Genomic DNA, 17,059 nt, shown 5'->3' on the forward strand with positions numbered 1-17,059 from the left:
TCCGTAGCCAGGTGGGCAGGAGCAGCAGTGCGTAGCACACGCTTCTTGATTAGACCGGGGTTCGAGCCCGTGCCCACCAAATACGGAGGATGCGGAAAGGTCAGGGAATGACCACCACATATCCCCAGAGCAATATGGCCTTAGTTGCTAATGCTCCTAAAAACCAAATAACAAACAAACAACAAGCCGATTATGGCGAAAAGGTGATGACAAAAAAGCAGGTGTGTTTCTGGTGCAATGAATTTAAAGCGGACTGTGTTGACATTGAAGGTTGACACCAGGTGGGCAGGCCTTCGTCGAGCAAGACAGAAGACAACATTTTGTGCATTAGGGACATCGTTCTTGAAAACAGGTGAGTGAGACTGCATGAAATTGCACAAATAGTGAGTGAACGTGAGTAAGTCGACTGTTCATGATGTCCTTGGCTTTAGAAAGGTGTGCTGCTGCTGGGTGCCCCAACAATTGTCAGAGGAGGACAAAGCAAAACATATGGCGGGGTGTGTCTGGAGAATCTGCTGTGATACAGCAATGAAAGAGAGGATTTTCTCGCTTGCATAGTCAAAGCAGATGAAACGTGGGTTCATCACCTTACCCCGGAGAGCAAACAAGACTCCATGACCTGGAAACATCTATAATCTCCTGTGTGCAAAAAATTCAAAACTGTTCCCGGTGTCCGAAAAGTCATGGCCACAGTGTTCTGGGATTGCCAAAGTGTTCTTTCGGTGTATTTCTTGCCGAAGGGAGGAACAATCAATGTGCAACAAGTAGCTTTACTGTGCAACATTGGAAAAACTGAAAGCCAACGTCCGATGCAAATGACCAGGACTACTGACAAGCGGTGTGATTTTGTTGCATGACAATGCTGTTTTGTTTTGTTGTTTGGGAGCATTAGCAACTAAGGCCATATTGCTCCGGGATATGCAGTGGTCATTCCCTGACCTTTCCGCATCGTCTGTATTTGGTGGTGACGGGCTCGAACCCCGGTCTAATCAAGAAGCATGTGCTATGCACTGTGGCTTCTTCCCACCTGGCTACGGAGGTGCCTGCATGACAATGCAACCCCACACCACTCGTGAGTGGTTGCGCCATAATCGTTGGGAAACTGTGACATCCCCCCCCACCTACAGACCAGACTTAGCACCTTCAGACTTCCATTTGTTTGGCCCTCTGAAAACACACCTTTCAGAAAAGAACTTCACCCCAGATGAGGAAGTTCGTCAGGCAGTGCGATGTTGGTTACTGTGTGTGGGCACGGATTTCTTCAGTACTGGTATTGAAAAACTGATCCATCGTTGGGACAAGTGCATCAATAAAACTGGAGACTTTGTGGAAAAGTAGTGCATGTTCACTTATTTTCTGGCACGTAATTTCAACTTTGTATTATTAAACATCATCGAGAGAAAAAATGTGTTACCTTACTTTTCAGAAACCCCTCGTAGTTTAAAAAAATATAATAATTATAGAAATACTCACAATTAACCTCATCACTTCCATCTCCACAGTCATTGCTTCTATCACATTTCTGAGTTTCTCTTATACAGTGTTTGTTGTTACATAAAAAGCCACCCTTTTCTGTGTTGCACAGATCAGGACCTAAAGAATTTGGATGGGGGTGTGGGAGGAGAGACATTTTCAATATACTTTAACAAGCAAAACTCAAATATTCATTAAATCAATGATATATTAAAAATGAATGTAAAGTACAGTTAGTCTCTGACTTACATAAGCCAGAGTTACGTAACTTTAGACTTACGTACATTTTTTTGGTAAAAATTGGAAAGATATTTTCTGTGCAATTTTTAAGAGTGAAGTCGAATGAAGGAACAATAAGTATAAGTTTTTATTTTTGTTCCCATAAAAACTACGTTGGATAATAATCTGCAGTGTAACTAGAATCTAGGTAAATAACTAGAGTTAACATTTCATTTGCTGCTTTAAAAATTCTGAAGAAATATTCGACATGTGTTTGAGACAGGTGAACTAAGTCGAAGCACTTCAGAGAAATCTCAACAACGTTCAACCCACATGGACTGTGTTCCACTGGCTATTTCTTAGGAGAATTACACTATAGCCCTTTGTCTCTACATCCTTTCCTTCCTTTCTATCTTTCTGGATTGTAGAGTCAGTTCAGTTTTGTTTGAGAGTGAAGTGGAAGCTTTTGTTTGCATTTTGTAAGTAATATTTGTTATACATCGGGTTATTGTGGTGAAGTTGAAATTCATGTCGTCCAACCATTTTCAATGACTTTGCACGAAACTATCATCGTGTAGTGCGTGCTTCATTCACAAGTCATAAGGTAATAACAGTAATCGTGGCATGTGATGCAAGAAAGCAAGCATATGAGCTTATGTAGCATCAGCCAAAAAAAAAAAAAAAAAAATTCACACAACCATTCCCTCTAAATGTTTGTCAGTTCCTCCTTAAATTTATTTAACCTATCAACTTCCAACGACAGATGGAAATTTGTTCCAACAATTAACCACCCGCTGGCTAAAGGCAAATTTCGGCACATCTATTCTACAACTGTTTTTCCTCAATTTAAATTCATCCCCCTTAGGTTTGTAATCTGAACAAGTGGAAGGATCCCATAAGAATTCAGCATGCTCAACCCATTCAAGGCCTTATACACCTCAATCAGATCACTGTGCAGGTGCCTAGTCTTCAGCCACTGCAATTTGCAGAACTTAAGCCTCTCTTGGTAAGAGGATCCCTTCAGTCCCCTCACCAATCTTGTTGCCCTTCTCTGTACAAGCTCAACCAAATCTACATCCTTCCTAAAATGAGGCCTCCAGACCTGTATGCAGTACTCAAGGCATGGCCTGACCATTGCCTTATACAGAGGGACAATCACCTCCTTTTCCCTGCTAGCAAAATTCCTGTATATCATTGACAACACCCCATGATCTGCTCTGGTAGCCTGTTTGCATTGCTCAGAAAACTTCATATCTGACTGCACAATTACTCTCAGGTCTTTTTCATTTTCTACCACCCTAAGTGTAGTACCACACAGTTGGTACCTTCCTCTGAGATTACTTCTACCCATATGCAGTACTTTGCATTTGTCAATGTTAAACTTCAGTTGCCACTTCTCAGCTCATCTTCCCAAATTTTCTAGACCCTGTTGCAGTAGCACACTGCCATTACTGTCATTAACAACCCTGCCAACCTTTGTATCATCTGCAAACTTCGACACTAAGCCTGATATACCTTCATCAATATCATTGATAATTATACAAAACAACAGTGGACCCAACACCAAACTCTGTGGGACTCCAATAATAACATTAGTCCATGAAGAGCAGTACCCATTGAGTACCACCCTCTGTCTTTTCCCACTCAACTATCCTTTTATCCATTGTAGCAACTTACCCTTAATACCATTCTGCTCCAATTTGTACAGTAGTCTTCCATGCGCAACAGTGTAAAAAGCTTTCCTGAAGTCCAAGTATATGATATCAAAATTATTTTTTGCATCCAGTTCCTTTGTAACCACATCATAATATCCAATCAAATTTGTCAGACAAGACTTTCCTTAAACCCATGCTGTGTCTGAATTATTGCTGCAGTCTTGTCTAGATAATCCTGCAATGCATCTTTAACCAGTGCCTCCATTATTTTACCCGGAACAAAAGTTAAACTAACTGGTCTGTAATTACTCATGTCACCCTTCAAACCCCCTTTGTGAATTGGGGATACATTTGCACATCTCCAGTCCATGGGAACCTTCCCTGAGTCCAAGGATGCTCTCATAATTATGGCTAAGGGTTTGCTTACTTCCTTTAATATAACTGGATAGATCCCATCCACCCCAGGTGCCTTTCTTATGTTTAACTTCAACAATTTTTCCTCCACTTTGCTTTGCTCTCAGTTATTACAAAATCATTAAGCACCCTGCTACAATTTGATAACCTTCTGCCATTTTCAATCCTTAATAACTCCTCATGTGTGAATGTAGATGCAAAATACTCATTCAAATTATCAGCTATCTGAGCAAGATCATCAACAGGCGAACCATCGATATCAAGTGGACCAATCTGATTCATCCCCTTCCTTTTAGAGTTTATATAAGTAAAGAAGTCTTTGCTGTTTTGCTTAGCATTCTTTGCCAAAGATTTCTTGTAATCTGCCTTCACCTGCCTAACCTCCTTCGTGATTTGATTACAGACTAGCTTATATCTGCCATAGGCTTCTGTGTTGCCTGATAATTTATATGTATCCCATGCATTTTTCTTCTCTTCCACGAGTCTCATTAGTTCATTTGACAACCATTTAGACCTAAACCTTGAACAATATTTCTTAATAGGTATGAAAAGTTTAGTAGCTTCCACGATTAATTCCTTGAATGCTTCCCACTTAGAATTTGTGTTGGTAATATCATCAGTTGAACCCACTGTACAGAATTTAAAAACTGTCTGAGACCAATGTAGTCACCTTTACGGAAGCAAACACCCTTTCCTTTACCCCTGATGGCAATTATATCTTTAAGTAAATCCCACATCAGTACACTGTAATCACTGCCTCCTAGTGGTTGCTTTATCTGTAAATTCTTAATACACGAATGATCACTGCTGATAACCAGATCAAGAGTATTACCCTCTCTGGTTGCCTCTCGAACATGCTGCTGCAGAAAACAATCATCCAATAAATCCAGAAAAGTGTTACTAGTGTGTGAGTGACCAAGCACAAGTTCCAGTCAATATCTGGGAAGTTAAAATCCCCCATTATGAGACATTCTGATTTACTAGGTGTGACAGCATGTCTTGTAACTTAACCCAGTGAAGTTCTTTAAAGAAAATTTCATTTTTACCATTACCATGGGGTCACCTAAGAGATAAGTGAAAGCAGTATTACTTCACTGCTGTCCCCAGATAGTTTTATAGCTATTAAAAACTAAAATTATATACAAATTTCATAATACAAATACCAAGGCATTTATAAATATTGTTATAAGCCTGAAAAGGATTTTTATTGACTACAAATATTTGTACCACGAAAACTACATTTTTACCACCTAATTATATCCCAGTAATTAAAGAAAGGACTTTTTGCTTTCGTGACAATATCTATTATGGGGGTTTCCTTTAAATTTATACTTAATGAAACAGCAAGCTTAATTTATATGTCCAAACTAAATTTTTTTTAAGATTGTTTATTACTCTAACTACCTAATTAAAAGACATTCTTTTAAATTGATTAGCTACCTTTTAGAAATACAAAATACAGTGGATTCCAGTTATTTGGGCCACCGGTTAATCGGGCAGCCATTTATTTGGGGCAAATCCTAAAAAGCAGAACCCAATCGAGAAAATAGCCAGGGTTTACTTCACTTAATTGGGACAAAATGCCGTTTAATCGGGGCAGGAGACCGCACCACTGAAGATTACCCTACGATTGTCTCCAACCGTACCACGTAGAGTTTGGTCAGATTTCTGGAGGTCACAACCATAAAACAATAAAAACAATTAGCAGTCACCTGTTTATTGGGCTTTTCTGTTAGTGAAATCTATCATAAACTGATAGTAAACTCGATCTTATTGAATTTGCGATAATACCAACAGCTGGAATTCTGTGGGTTATTATGGTACAATGTGTTTACACTTCTATGGAATTTTCAATCATATAAAAAAAAATAATTTTCAGAATCTTCTCTTCATTCCTATTTTTAAAGCTTCGTTATTTGTTACTCTGTTCTCATTTGCGTGTATCGTGTTACTTGCAATTTGTGTGTGCCGTGTTTTTTGTTATTGATTGCTTATCTTTTTACTGTTTTAAATATTAACCCCCACCCACCCACATATGAAATTGAACAGAAATGTAAACTAGTTTAGTTAGTATGTACATATTACAGTACGAATTAATTATTCCGATTATCACGTATATTCTTCCAATTTTCACATATCATTTAATTTTGTTAATTGGTAAGGTAATAAAGGGTAAATTTTTGCTTAATATATCTTTGCTTTTATAGCCTGTGGATAATATTCCTCCTATTTTCGCTAATAAGAATCGCGGTTTAATAGAATTAAAATTCAATTCACAAATGTGATCACAATAACCGGCACTTACTGCACATCATATAGTGAACGGTACTTTACTATGGTGACTCCGTAACGTAATTTGATTGTACAGTGAACCAATTGTAAAGGGGGGGGGGGGTACATTGTATTTTTAACTATTTACGTGAAACTTCGGATAATTGGGGCAGCCGCTTAATTGGGCCAAAATGCACTAGTCCCGATGTGTCCCAAATAACCGGAATCGACTGTATTTATATTTCCTAGTAAATAAGTTGCACAATCACACCCTTCCATTCAATATCTACTTTATTTTCCCATTTATGGTTCCAATTTTTCATCACCAGATATAACAAATGCCTGCCAATTCTATTCCATGAAAATCTACAAATGACAATTCAGAATTGGTTACATGCATTTTTAAGCGCTCTCTCTCTCTTTCTATCTCTAAAGTGCAGACTATAGTACCTATGTGGAATGATGAGAAAAAAACGAACACAAACAAAAAAAACACCCATTTGCTAACATTAAAACTAGAATTTCTGCAGCATGCAATTTTCAGAATATACCAATGAAAGAAAAAGAAAAAAAGTTGGCGTAGTAAGTTTAGAGTTGAACTGTGACCGAATACTGGCCGATCAGTTCCTGAATATGTTCCAACCGCCACTAAAAAAAAAGGCCCAATATACAGTATAATACATTCCACACAGTTTTTGGGGAAACGCCCAGTGCCACTTGACAATAAACACTATACACTACCTTCCTCTAAAACTTATACTGTGCTTTAAAAAAAAACCAGAGAATTGGTGACAGGTGCCAAAAACAGCTATCATGTGTGGTGATGCAAACAGCACTTGGGAAATGTATATAAGAGTACAAGCAATGGCAAACTTTTTTCACAGTAAGCAGCATGGGTAGAGCAGGTATTGTCAGTGACTTTCAAAGTTTGTGGAGTTCTTAGATCTGCAATGTAGGTGGGAACCTTTTTTTTTCACTGGAAGGCCAAATGTTAATTCTAGGAGTCCCCATAAAGCCACAAACCCAGTGTATGTGTAAATGACATATAAAAGAGGAGGAAGTGAAATTGGGGAAAAAAAAAAAAAAAAAGAAGAAGGAAGCAAACTGTGAACCTCATGCCTGCATTGTGTTTTCTTCCCCAATTTATCACCTTTTTGTCATAACCTCAAATTTCAAATTCCCCAATTTTATTAAATTCTTAACAAATTCGCCATTTTCAATTCTTTAGTTCACGGCATGTGCATTAGAAAAACAGATTATACTGTCATCTTTTCATGCAATTCTGGTGGTTAATCCTTGAAAAAAAAAAAAAAAAAACAATTACACCATGGTTGCTTGATATGGCAATATATTTATCTATTTTTATTTTCATACATGTCATGTTTTTTGATACTCTAATTTCTCTTGCTTCTTTACTATATATCTTCACTCTATCACTTATGTCTTTACTCTTTTTTCTATATTTTTTTCACTCTGTTACTCATATCAGACACACACATATATATATATATAAATAAATTTGTAGCTATTGTCAATCCACTGCAGAATAGAGGCCTCTTCAACAAGTCATGCTGAGGGAAATGGCCCATAATCTGTCATGGTGGTCTAGTGTGGGTTTGCAGATCAACTGTATTTAGCAGTCAGGAACTTGAACCCCACTCTACTCAAAGAGCATATGCTATTGCAGTCCCACTCCTGACCACTAACTTACGCACGCACGCAGTGAAATGTCAGTATAATGAATTCGTGCAGGCAACTAAAATATATTCATTAACAACAAAAAATGTCAGAACAATAGTTACATGTTACAAAACTATAATGAAAGAAACTTAAATGCAATTTTTTATTTTAACGAAACATTCAAAAATTTAAAAATGTATACTTTTTTACACCTGTTATAGTCAATGAAACAAAACTTTTATTAATTAATAGTATGAAAAAAGAAAAACATCACAAAAGGCTCTTCCATTTTCAAATTTATAAAACCACGATAACTACAACTATCAGCTAATACAACAAACTACTATACTTCACACACAGTAGCACACAAACAATTTCAGTTTGTGTGCAGCTGTTAGCAGGATGAGGATGTTAGGATGAGTTCTCTCATCTGTTAGCAGGAGCATCAAGAACAATTGCAGATCTTGGTGCAAAGTGCATGCTGGGTCCCCTTGTATATGTGTCTGTGTGCATGCATATATGTCCACATGTTGTTTTTTTTTTTTTTTTTTTTTTTTTTTTTGTAGTTGTTGACGCATCGGCTTCTGTGGCCATAATTCACCTCCCAAGGGGTTTTTTTTTTTTTTTTTTTGCAGTACTTCGATCCAAGCCCGAGGCGGGATCCGAACCCGTGACCTTTGGGTTGCCAGGCAGGCACTTTACCCACCCGGCTAGCCTGGTCGGCTGTCCACATGTAAATGATGGTTAAAAAGCAACAAGTCAATTCTAACACACAATAAATCAGTAAGATAAAAAGTCAGCCTCAACTATATGTGGAGGTAATTTGTTCCAGCAATCAACAACTCGCTGACTAAGAGTAAACTTCCAACAATCTAATCTAAGCCTCAACCCCTGTAATTTCAATTTATGGTCGCCAGTTCTGGAATTCTTTATAACAGTGAGAATTCCACCTTCACTGAACCTCAATCAGGTAATCGCTGAGGTGCCCAGTTTCCAAGCTTTGTAGCCCACATAATTGGAGTCTTTCCCTCATACGGTCATCCTTCTGCCGATCTTACCATTCCAGTTGCCGATTTTTGGACCCTTTCAAGAATCTCAGTGTCTTTTTTCAGATGAGGTCTCCATTTGAAATACTTGAACACAGTATTCCAAATGTGGTCATACAATTGCCTTATACAGCGGTATTATGACCTCCCTATCTCTACAAAATAATATTTGATAATTCATCAATAGGACACCATGAGCTTTCCTGGCTGCCTGCTTACACTGTCCGTATTGTAACTCCCAGATCCTCCTTTCCTCCTCCACTGTTTTTAATTCAACCTCACCAAGTGTATAATTTATTTGGGGGTTGTTATTCCCCAAGTGTAAGACCTTGCACTTAGCAGCATTAAAACATAGCTGCCTCTTCTCTGACCATCTTTGAAGTCTGTTCAAGTCACCCCCAAGGGGCACTGATTACTAACAACTCTGCCAATCTTTATGTCATCTGCAAATTTTGACATCACGCCTTCTAACCCTTCATGATGTCATTTGTGAAAATGAGAAACAAGGGTGGTCAAAGAACCAATCCTTGAGGGACCCCACTCCTGACATTACACCAATCTGAAGAATATCCATTAATCACAACCCTCTGCCTTCTGCCCTGCAGCCACCCAGCAATCCATCTTAGAATCTTACCAGTAATCTCAACCTGTTCAAGCTTATACAGTAAACTCTCATGAGGGACCGAGCCAAATGCTTTGCTAAAATTCAAATGTCAAAACTGTTCCCTAAATCCACCTCATGAGTAACTGTGTCAAAATAGCCCACTAAGTTAAACATTGTTTTCTCTTAAAAAAAGCCATGTTGTGTGTCTAGAATGCCATACCTATCTAAATGTCACTGGATTGCACTCTTAATTGTTGCCTCAAATTTTTGCTACCACTGAAGTCAGACTAATCAGTCTATAGTTACCAACTTCACTCTTAGAACAGCTTTTATGTATTTGTGATACAGTGGCACTTTTCTAATCCAAAGGAATCTCCCCCGAGTCCAAAGATGCCATCATAATTAACCTCAATGGTTCAATACACTCCCTTAAAACTCCAGGTAAATGCCATCAACTCCAGGAGCCTTGCTTGCCTTTATGCTCAAAAGTTTTTCTAATAAACAATCATGTGTAATTACGACATCACTAATTTCATATGGCTCAGCCTCACTCGCACAGCATCTTCTCAGCATGAAAAGGGTTTTTCGACAGTAAATACCAATGCAAAATTCTTATTCAATTCATCTGCAACATGATCAGCTGGGTTATCTGAGACTTTCCCACACCAAGTGCACAAGGGTCCAATCTGATAAGCTTTCTTCTTCATTGTATTCACATACATGAAAAATTCCTTGTCCCCATTCTTTGCTCTTTTAACCAGTGCTTTTTCATATGCAGCCTTGGCCTCCCTGACCTTATTTGTGGTGCTATTACAGATCAACTTGTACCTCTTGCAGTACTTTTAATTGCTCTGTAACCGTCCCATGCTACCTTTTTCTGCTCTTTTTGACCAGCCGGCCCCACAGTCATTGATTTCGACATCCTCCTCCATATGGCTTTGTGATTTTTGCTTTAAAAGTATTTCATAATTCAAATGTATTTGCCCAATTCAGATGCCATATAGAACCTCAAACTGTCAAAGTCCCCTCTCCTGAATTTAGAACTTGTGCTTTTACCTTTAACTACTACAACATCTTTCTTCATTTTTCAACAATTACATGATCATTTCCTGACAATAGTTCCTGTACTTTAAGCCCTGTGATGTCATCTGCTTCATTAGTAAAGATGAGGTTAAGAATATTCTCACCCCTATTACTTTCTCTAACATGCTGGTAAAAATAATAATCATCTAATTTATTTTTAAAAGTTTTTCCCCCATGGTGAGTTTCCCTCCCACTTATTCCTATCAATCTGGGGCAGATTAAAGTCACCCTCACAAGTCAAAATAGGATACCCTATTAGACCTATTGTTTCTTACAGGAACACAGCTTTTGCATCTCTCGCAGCATATCTTTACACCATTATTAAACCTTTTTGCGTTTAACAATAAAGTTTAGCCTAAAGAATTCAGAGATGTTATTAAACAAATTAAAAGAAAAAATGCTAAATGGAGATGACGAATTATTCTCTTTAGACGTCGTTTCCTTGTACACCAACATACATGTAGAATATGCCCTTGACGTAACATGGGACCCTATCAATGATCAGACAATCTGTTTAAACATGTCAAATTTACCCAGAAATTAAATATTTTATTTGATTAAATTTCTTGTACAAACCAATTATATTAATTTAAAGATAAAATTTACAAGCAGATATTCAGGTTACCAACGGGACTTAGCTTGAGATGGTGGCTGAAATTTATCTAAACAAGATCGAGCAGGTACACTTAACACCACATCTCCCTAATATAACGTTCTACAGCTGATATCTTAATAATTACTAATAAATATATGGTACAGAAGGTCCTGGATACATTTAATAACATTCATACTCGATTTAAGTTCACTCTAAAAATGGAAATCCCGCATCACAAATCCATAAATTTTCTATATTTTACTTTAACCAGAATTAATGAAAACATATTTTTTAAAATTTATAGGAAGCCAACGAATACGGGAAAATTTTTGCACCGTTCGAGCTACCGCCCTTTTACATATAAAAGAAGCATTATTTTTAACCAGTTTCATAATGCATATAGATACAGCTCTACTCAAGAATCCTTATTGGATGAGTTCACGGAACTGATAAAAAGATTTTTAAATAGGGGTTATTCATTAGGTACCATTATGTAGATTAGTCAACAGGCGAAATATAAATTAGAGACGAGTACAACAAATGACAGGGCAGATCACAAACATTTTATTAAAGTTCCGTATATACAACATTGGTATAGACAATTTATTAACATATTTAAGAACACTGAATTTAAGATTGTTCCACAACCCACGGGTAAACTCCATGCTATCTTGAAATATAGGGCATATGTAGTTCCTACCATGGAAGCTCAGAATATTTTTAACAATATTTCTTGTGGTGGATGCAATTCTACTTATATTGGCTCAACCCAAAATTTACTTTCGGTAAGGATACAGCAGCATTTGGCATCAGTTAGAGTAGTTAGGACAGGTGCATCTGAGTTTGCGTTTCATGCAATCACTGATGGACATGTGTTTCTTTTTAATGAATCCAAGGTTCTTAATAAATACCGTGAATATTTTAAATTATTAATTGCCGAAACATTAGAAATGAGATTAAATGTTAATTCTATTAATATACGCAGACCTTATAATATTTCGGACTCGTGGACGCTTACACGCATGCATGAATAGCAATTCATACATTGGTTTATATAAATAATCTCGTGTCAGGTGTCGTTAATTTGATATAAAACAGGGGGGGGGGATATCATTTGCGAATCACTTTTGTACTTCTTGTGAACACGGTAACAAACCGAATAAGGTGGTCTCTTAAAAGAAGTTAATAACAATTTTAAAGTTTAACTTATATGTGAATTAATTTATTAGTGTCGTCGTTTTTAGAATTTCGCAACAATTGTTTTTCAATTCTCATGATTGGGGGGGGGGGGTTGTTTGTTATTTGGTTTTTAGGAGCATTGGCAAGTAAGGCCATATTGCTCCGGGGATATGCGGTGGTCATTCCCTGACCTTTTCGCATCCTCCGTATTTGGTGGTGACGGGCTCGAACCCCAGTCTAATCAAGAAGCATGTACTACACGCTGCCACCTGGCTACGGAGGCGCCTTCTCATGATGGCTTGTGGTGTTGGTTGGTTTCTGGAGGTTGGTGGCCGCCATATTTCCGATTTCCTTGACGTGATATGAGAGTTGAATACATGCTTATTTTAATTAATAGTTATTTTAACTTGATTCATTTATGACAATACACGGGGGGGGGGGTAAGTTCATATTATAATCATTCGCAATTGAGTGTTGAGAGATTAACAGTCCTACTCAAAGGTATGAGGTTTTCACCTATAATTTAAGATTATTATAATATATATATGTATACACATTATGGCTGTAGGGTACGTTTTGCCAATGCAGTGTCCTGATCCATAACCAACACTATCTTCATTTTTGCACTCTCCACACTATGATTACTTAGCTTCTTAATATTATTCTTTTATTATATATATATATATAAGTATGTGTTGTTTATTCATTAATATGGCATAAAACATTAACATTATCATATACTGTTTGCATAACTGCAATGTACATGTTCCATGTGTTCAAATAAAATTTTAATGTTTTTAGCGACCGTTTTGATTACATGAAAAACAGTTTTTATTGCAAAAACAGTTTCTGAGATATAGACTCTAAGTGCAGGCTCCACATCGGTACGCTGGGATTTTGGGCGGCACTGCCCTGACATACAAATAACCCTTGAAGTTATTTAGCTTTGTATTCCACGCTTTATCTTCCCCATTTGAAACATTGCGACCCTCAGAACATCTTGTCAACATCGGCTGTTGTGGCAACAAACAAGAATTCAGAGGTGAGTGCAAGCATTCCTTTAACCCATATCATCAGATAAATGTGGATCTAATCAAATATTATAGCAAATTTACCGTGCAGTATATACAACGAAATGCATGGTGACTTATCAATCATTTATTGTACCTTTTTATTAATGGAAAAGAAAGTTATTATTCTATTGCATAAATCAACAGTGAGACTGCATTTGAAATAGTGTTCAGTGTGGAGCTTGCACCTAAAGAAAGAAATTGTCTTGAAAGAGTCCAAAGAAAAGTCATGAATTACGGTATTTATGAATGTTAAACATTCATAATACCGCAACCCAATAACACGTTGTTTATTTATTTTTTGGTAATTCATTCCAAGACCTTAGAAGTTGAAATTTTCACTATATAACTACGCTATTTATCTCTTTAAAAGGTCATTTTTATAATGTAAATTGTATTAGTTACCAATTCAAATCATTAAAATGCACTACACTTTCATCATTATCATATGTTCCATTATAAGAACCAATTTTGAACGGCTTTGGTTTTTCTAAAACACATTTCAGGAGGTCAATACCATAAAATAATAAAAACAATTTGAACTTTCCAGTTTATTGGGCTTTTCTGTTAGTGCATCTAATTATAAAAGGGTAGTAAACTCGATCTTATTGCATTTGTGAAAATACCGATAGCTGGAATTGTGTGGGTTTTCACATTATTATGGTGAAATGTATTTCCCCTTCACTGCAATCTTCAATCATATAAAAACCATAAATAAATTTTCAGAATCTTCTCTTCATTCTTTTTTTTTTTTTTTAAGCTTTGTAAACTTGTTACTCCGTGTGAATTGTGTTAGTTGCAATCTCACTTGCGCATATCATGTTAGTTGCAATCTCACTTGTGCATATCGTGTTAGTTAATTGCAATTTGTGCGTGCCATTAAAAAATGCTTATGCATGTTATCATGAAATTTATAAAGAAAAGAAAAGAAAGAGATTATCTTGGAAACGCACCCCTCTTGAAGTATTTCTGAAGAAGACGACTCCTTGTACAACAAACCAACGAATTCCAACCCAACAATAAGTGTGCATTTAGTCAATGATGATGAATCAACATTCTTTAACATTTGTAAGTCATAAAAAATTTCTTTAAATTATAATTTGTTTGATTTTACAGGCTATGTTTTCATTTATTTGGATAAATCAATCATTGTTTAAACAAACTAATTATCTAACTAATTTCATTGTTGAGAACATAACCCCTGTTTTTAACATTATGTCTATGGGAAATAAATTCTCGCTTTATGAGCGCATGCTAGGAATGAATTAACTCGTAAAGTCAGGAACTACCTGTATGTTCATTACTGTGGCATTGTGTTAACACATTAGCATGTAGCAAGCAAGATAATGATGGAATCATTGTTCAATTTGTTCATTGTTCTCACACTGGAATGGGATACAGCCAGGGAGCATAAATGCAAAAACTTTGGGGAAAATTAACAGACTGAATCTCAGGAAGTTTACATTTGGTTGGAGTATAAGAAAAAGATTAAAAATAATCTGGTTAGGTGAAACTTTCAAAATATGCAATCATTTATCCCTTGTGCCATTTTTAATTTAAGTGACACTGTACTTTTCTACCTAAAAGTCTGGAAGTTTCTAAAGATCTGAAATTAAAGTTTGTCCATGCCTACAACCACTAAATACTGGTAAAAGTTTAGTTCTATTAATTTTTTTAAAACACTGCTTGTAATTCTTAATGTATTACAAGCCTTACCCTGTAAAAAGGTTGAATGATATGCTCCACTATGCTAAAAATATGCTCCCACATAAATGTCTTATTTCATCATATATGATAATGTTGTTGTTTGTTTGTTTATTTGGTTTTTAGGAGCATTAGCAACTAAGGCCATATTGCTCCGGGGATATGCGGAGCAATATGGCCTTATTGCTCCGCATATCCCCGAGTTTGATGGTCATTCCCTGATCTTTCCGCATCCTCCGTATTTGGTGATCACGGGCTCGAACCCCGGTCTAATCAAGAAGCGTATGCTACGCACTGCTGCTCCTGCCCACCTGGCTATGGAGGTGCCCATATATGATAAAAATAGTGAAAAATTAACTAAACAATCCATGCATTATAATAAATGCACAGAAAAACAAAATGCTACTTTTTCATTTTAATAAGACCAATGTTCTGCTTTATTGTTCACTGCTGAATAATAAAGAATAATATAGTCTATAAAACTGCTTCAGACAAAGACAGCTGGAGCACATTATATACTGCTATTTGAAAAATTATCTTTGTATGCAATTATTTTTACTTAAGTACTATATTACTGGCCTAAGTAGAATGAACTATAAATATAAGAAGTAGAATGAACTATAAATATAAGAATTATTTAATTGTAAAAACTACTGTTATTATAACTATCAGAAAAACATATTCAATATATTCTAGAATCAGCAGTTATGGAAAATTGTATTAAGTGAAAGAAATTCATACCACAATTTTTTTCGTCAGAGGAATCATCACACTGAGGTATGAAATTGCACCGTTCTTCTTGAAAGTAGCAGCCAGATCCTGAAGCACACAGAATTTTACCAAGACAATTTTGTACACATCCTTTTTCATCTTCACCATTTTCACAATCAAGGATCCTAAAATTATACATCCAAATTTTAACTCAAATTAAAAACAAGTATATGAATTATACCAAATAAACTAATTTAAAAATGTGTGTAACCATGAATGATTGATGCATGCACTTATAAACTGCTATTAACTAATAAAATTTTTTAATTTTGTTTCACACAAAACATTTTCAGCTCTTGAACAGGTACAGCACATGACGAAAACTAGCAATCATGCAATTTTTTTAAAGAGACTGAATATTGGACAGTTGTGGAATTTTAGGCACTTCAAATTAATTTGGTCATAGTGCATCACAATCAGCAATGAAACTCACAATTAGCAATGAAACTCACAACAACTATTGAAAACCAATTCAAAATGTTGCGTTCCAAGAAAGGAAGCAAATCCAAACTGCAGCCCATTTCTTCACTTGCAGCCTGAGACCATATAGGCCCCGAAGTATTATTCCCCACCGAAAACCAAGATTAAAGCTAAGCTAGCATATCACAAAATATAGTTTCACCAGACTCTTGAAAATACTTGTGTTTAGTAATATTCAAATTTTTGTACTGTTTTTTAATCATATGTTATGTATCTTTCTCAATATTTAACAATCTTATTACAACTGACTGTAAAATAAGAATGTTATTAGTGATATGTAATATAGTATTTAATTTTTGTATCATTCCTTAACATTAATTATTCATTTCTCAAAACTAAATCATATTTTGAAAAATGCACAATTAACGATAAGGAACTGTTCTTGCAGGCATTTTATCTGTTTTTGTCATTTTACATTTTTGACATTTTATCTGTTTGACATTTTATCTGTTTTTGTGCCCAGTCAAAAAAAAAAATTTGACACTGCAGTAATAAAGCTCTTCTCATGTGGAGGCTACTGTTATTAATATTATTGTATTATTATTGTTTCTCAGCCTTTTTGTTGCTGCAGCAACAAAAAGGCTGAGAAACACTGTAATAATACAATACACTGTAATAATTTTAAAGACGCTAAAATTTTGTGGCACACTACTCACTATAATCACTACTATACTCATATATTCACAATGGGAAGTTATTTCTATTGGGTATATTTAATAATTCACTTATTATTTGTTTTAAATGCTTTTAATGTTTCTTTTTGGAACATACATGAATTACATGAAATTTAAAAGAAAATATGTAAAAAATCAACA

General features: G+C 35.9%; 1 protein-coding gene across 1 annotated transcript in view; it reads right to left on the reverse strand.

The window, feature by feature from the left end:
- The window catches only part of LOC150082620 (uncharacterized), a 91,336-nt gene that overhangs the window by 12,140 nt on the left and 62,137 nt on the right, over positions 1 to 17,059 (reverse strand). The window contains exons 8-9 of the mRNA XM_090378713.1: positions 15,735 to 15,889; positions 1,474 to 1,593 (exon numbers count right to left, since the gene is read on the reverse strand). Of these exons, the coding sequence (XP_090234839.1) occupies positions 1,474 to 1,593; positions 15,735 to 15,889 (275 nt within the window). The remainder of the gene's footprint in view (positions 1 to 1,473; positions 1,594 to 15,734; positions 15,890 to 17,059) is intronic.

The sequence above is a fragment of the Mastigoproctus giganteus genome, chromosome 7 (assembly GCF_048544385.1).
Source record: "Mastigoproctus giganteus isolate SK-2022 chromosome 7, ASM4854438v1, whole genome shotgun sequence".
Classification (NCBI taxonomy): domain Eukaryota; kingdom Metazoa; phylum Arthropoda; class Arachnida; order Uropygi; family Thelyphonidae; genus Mastigoproctus; species Mastigoproctus giganteus.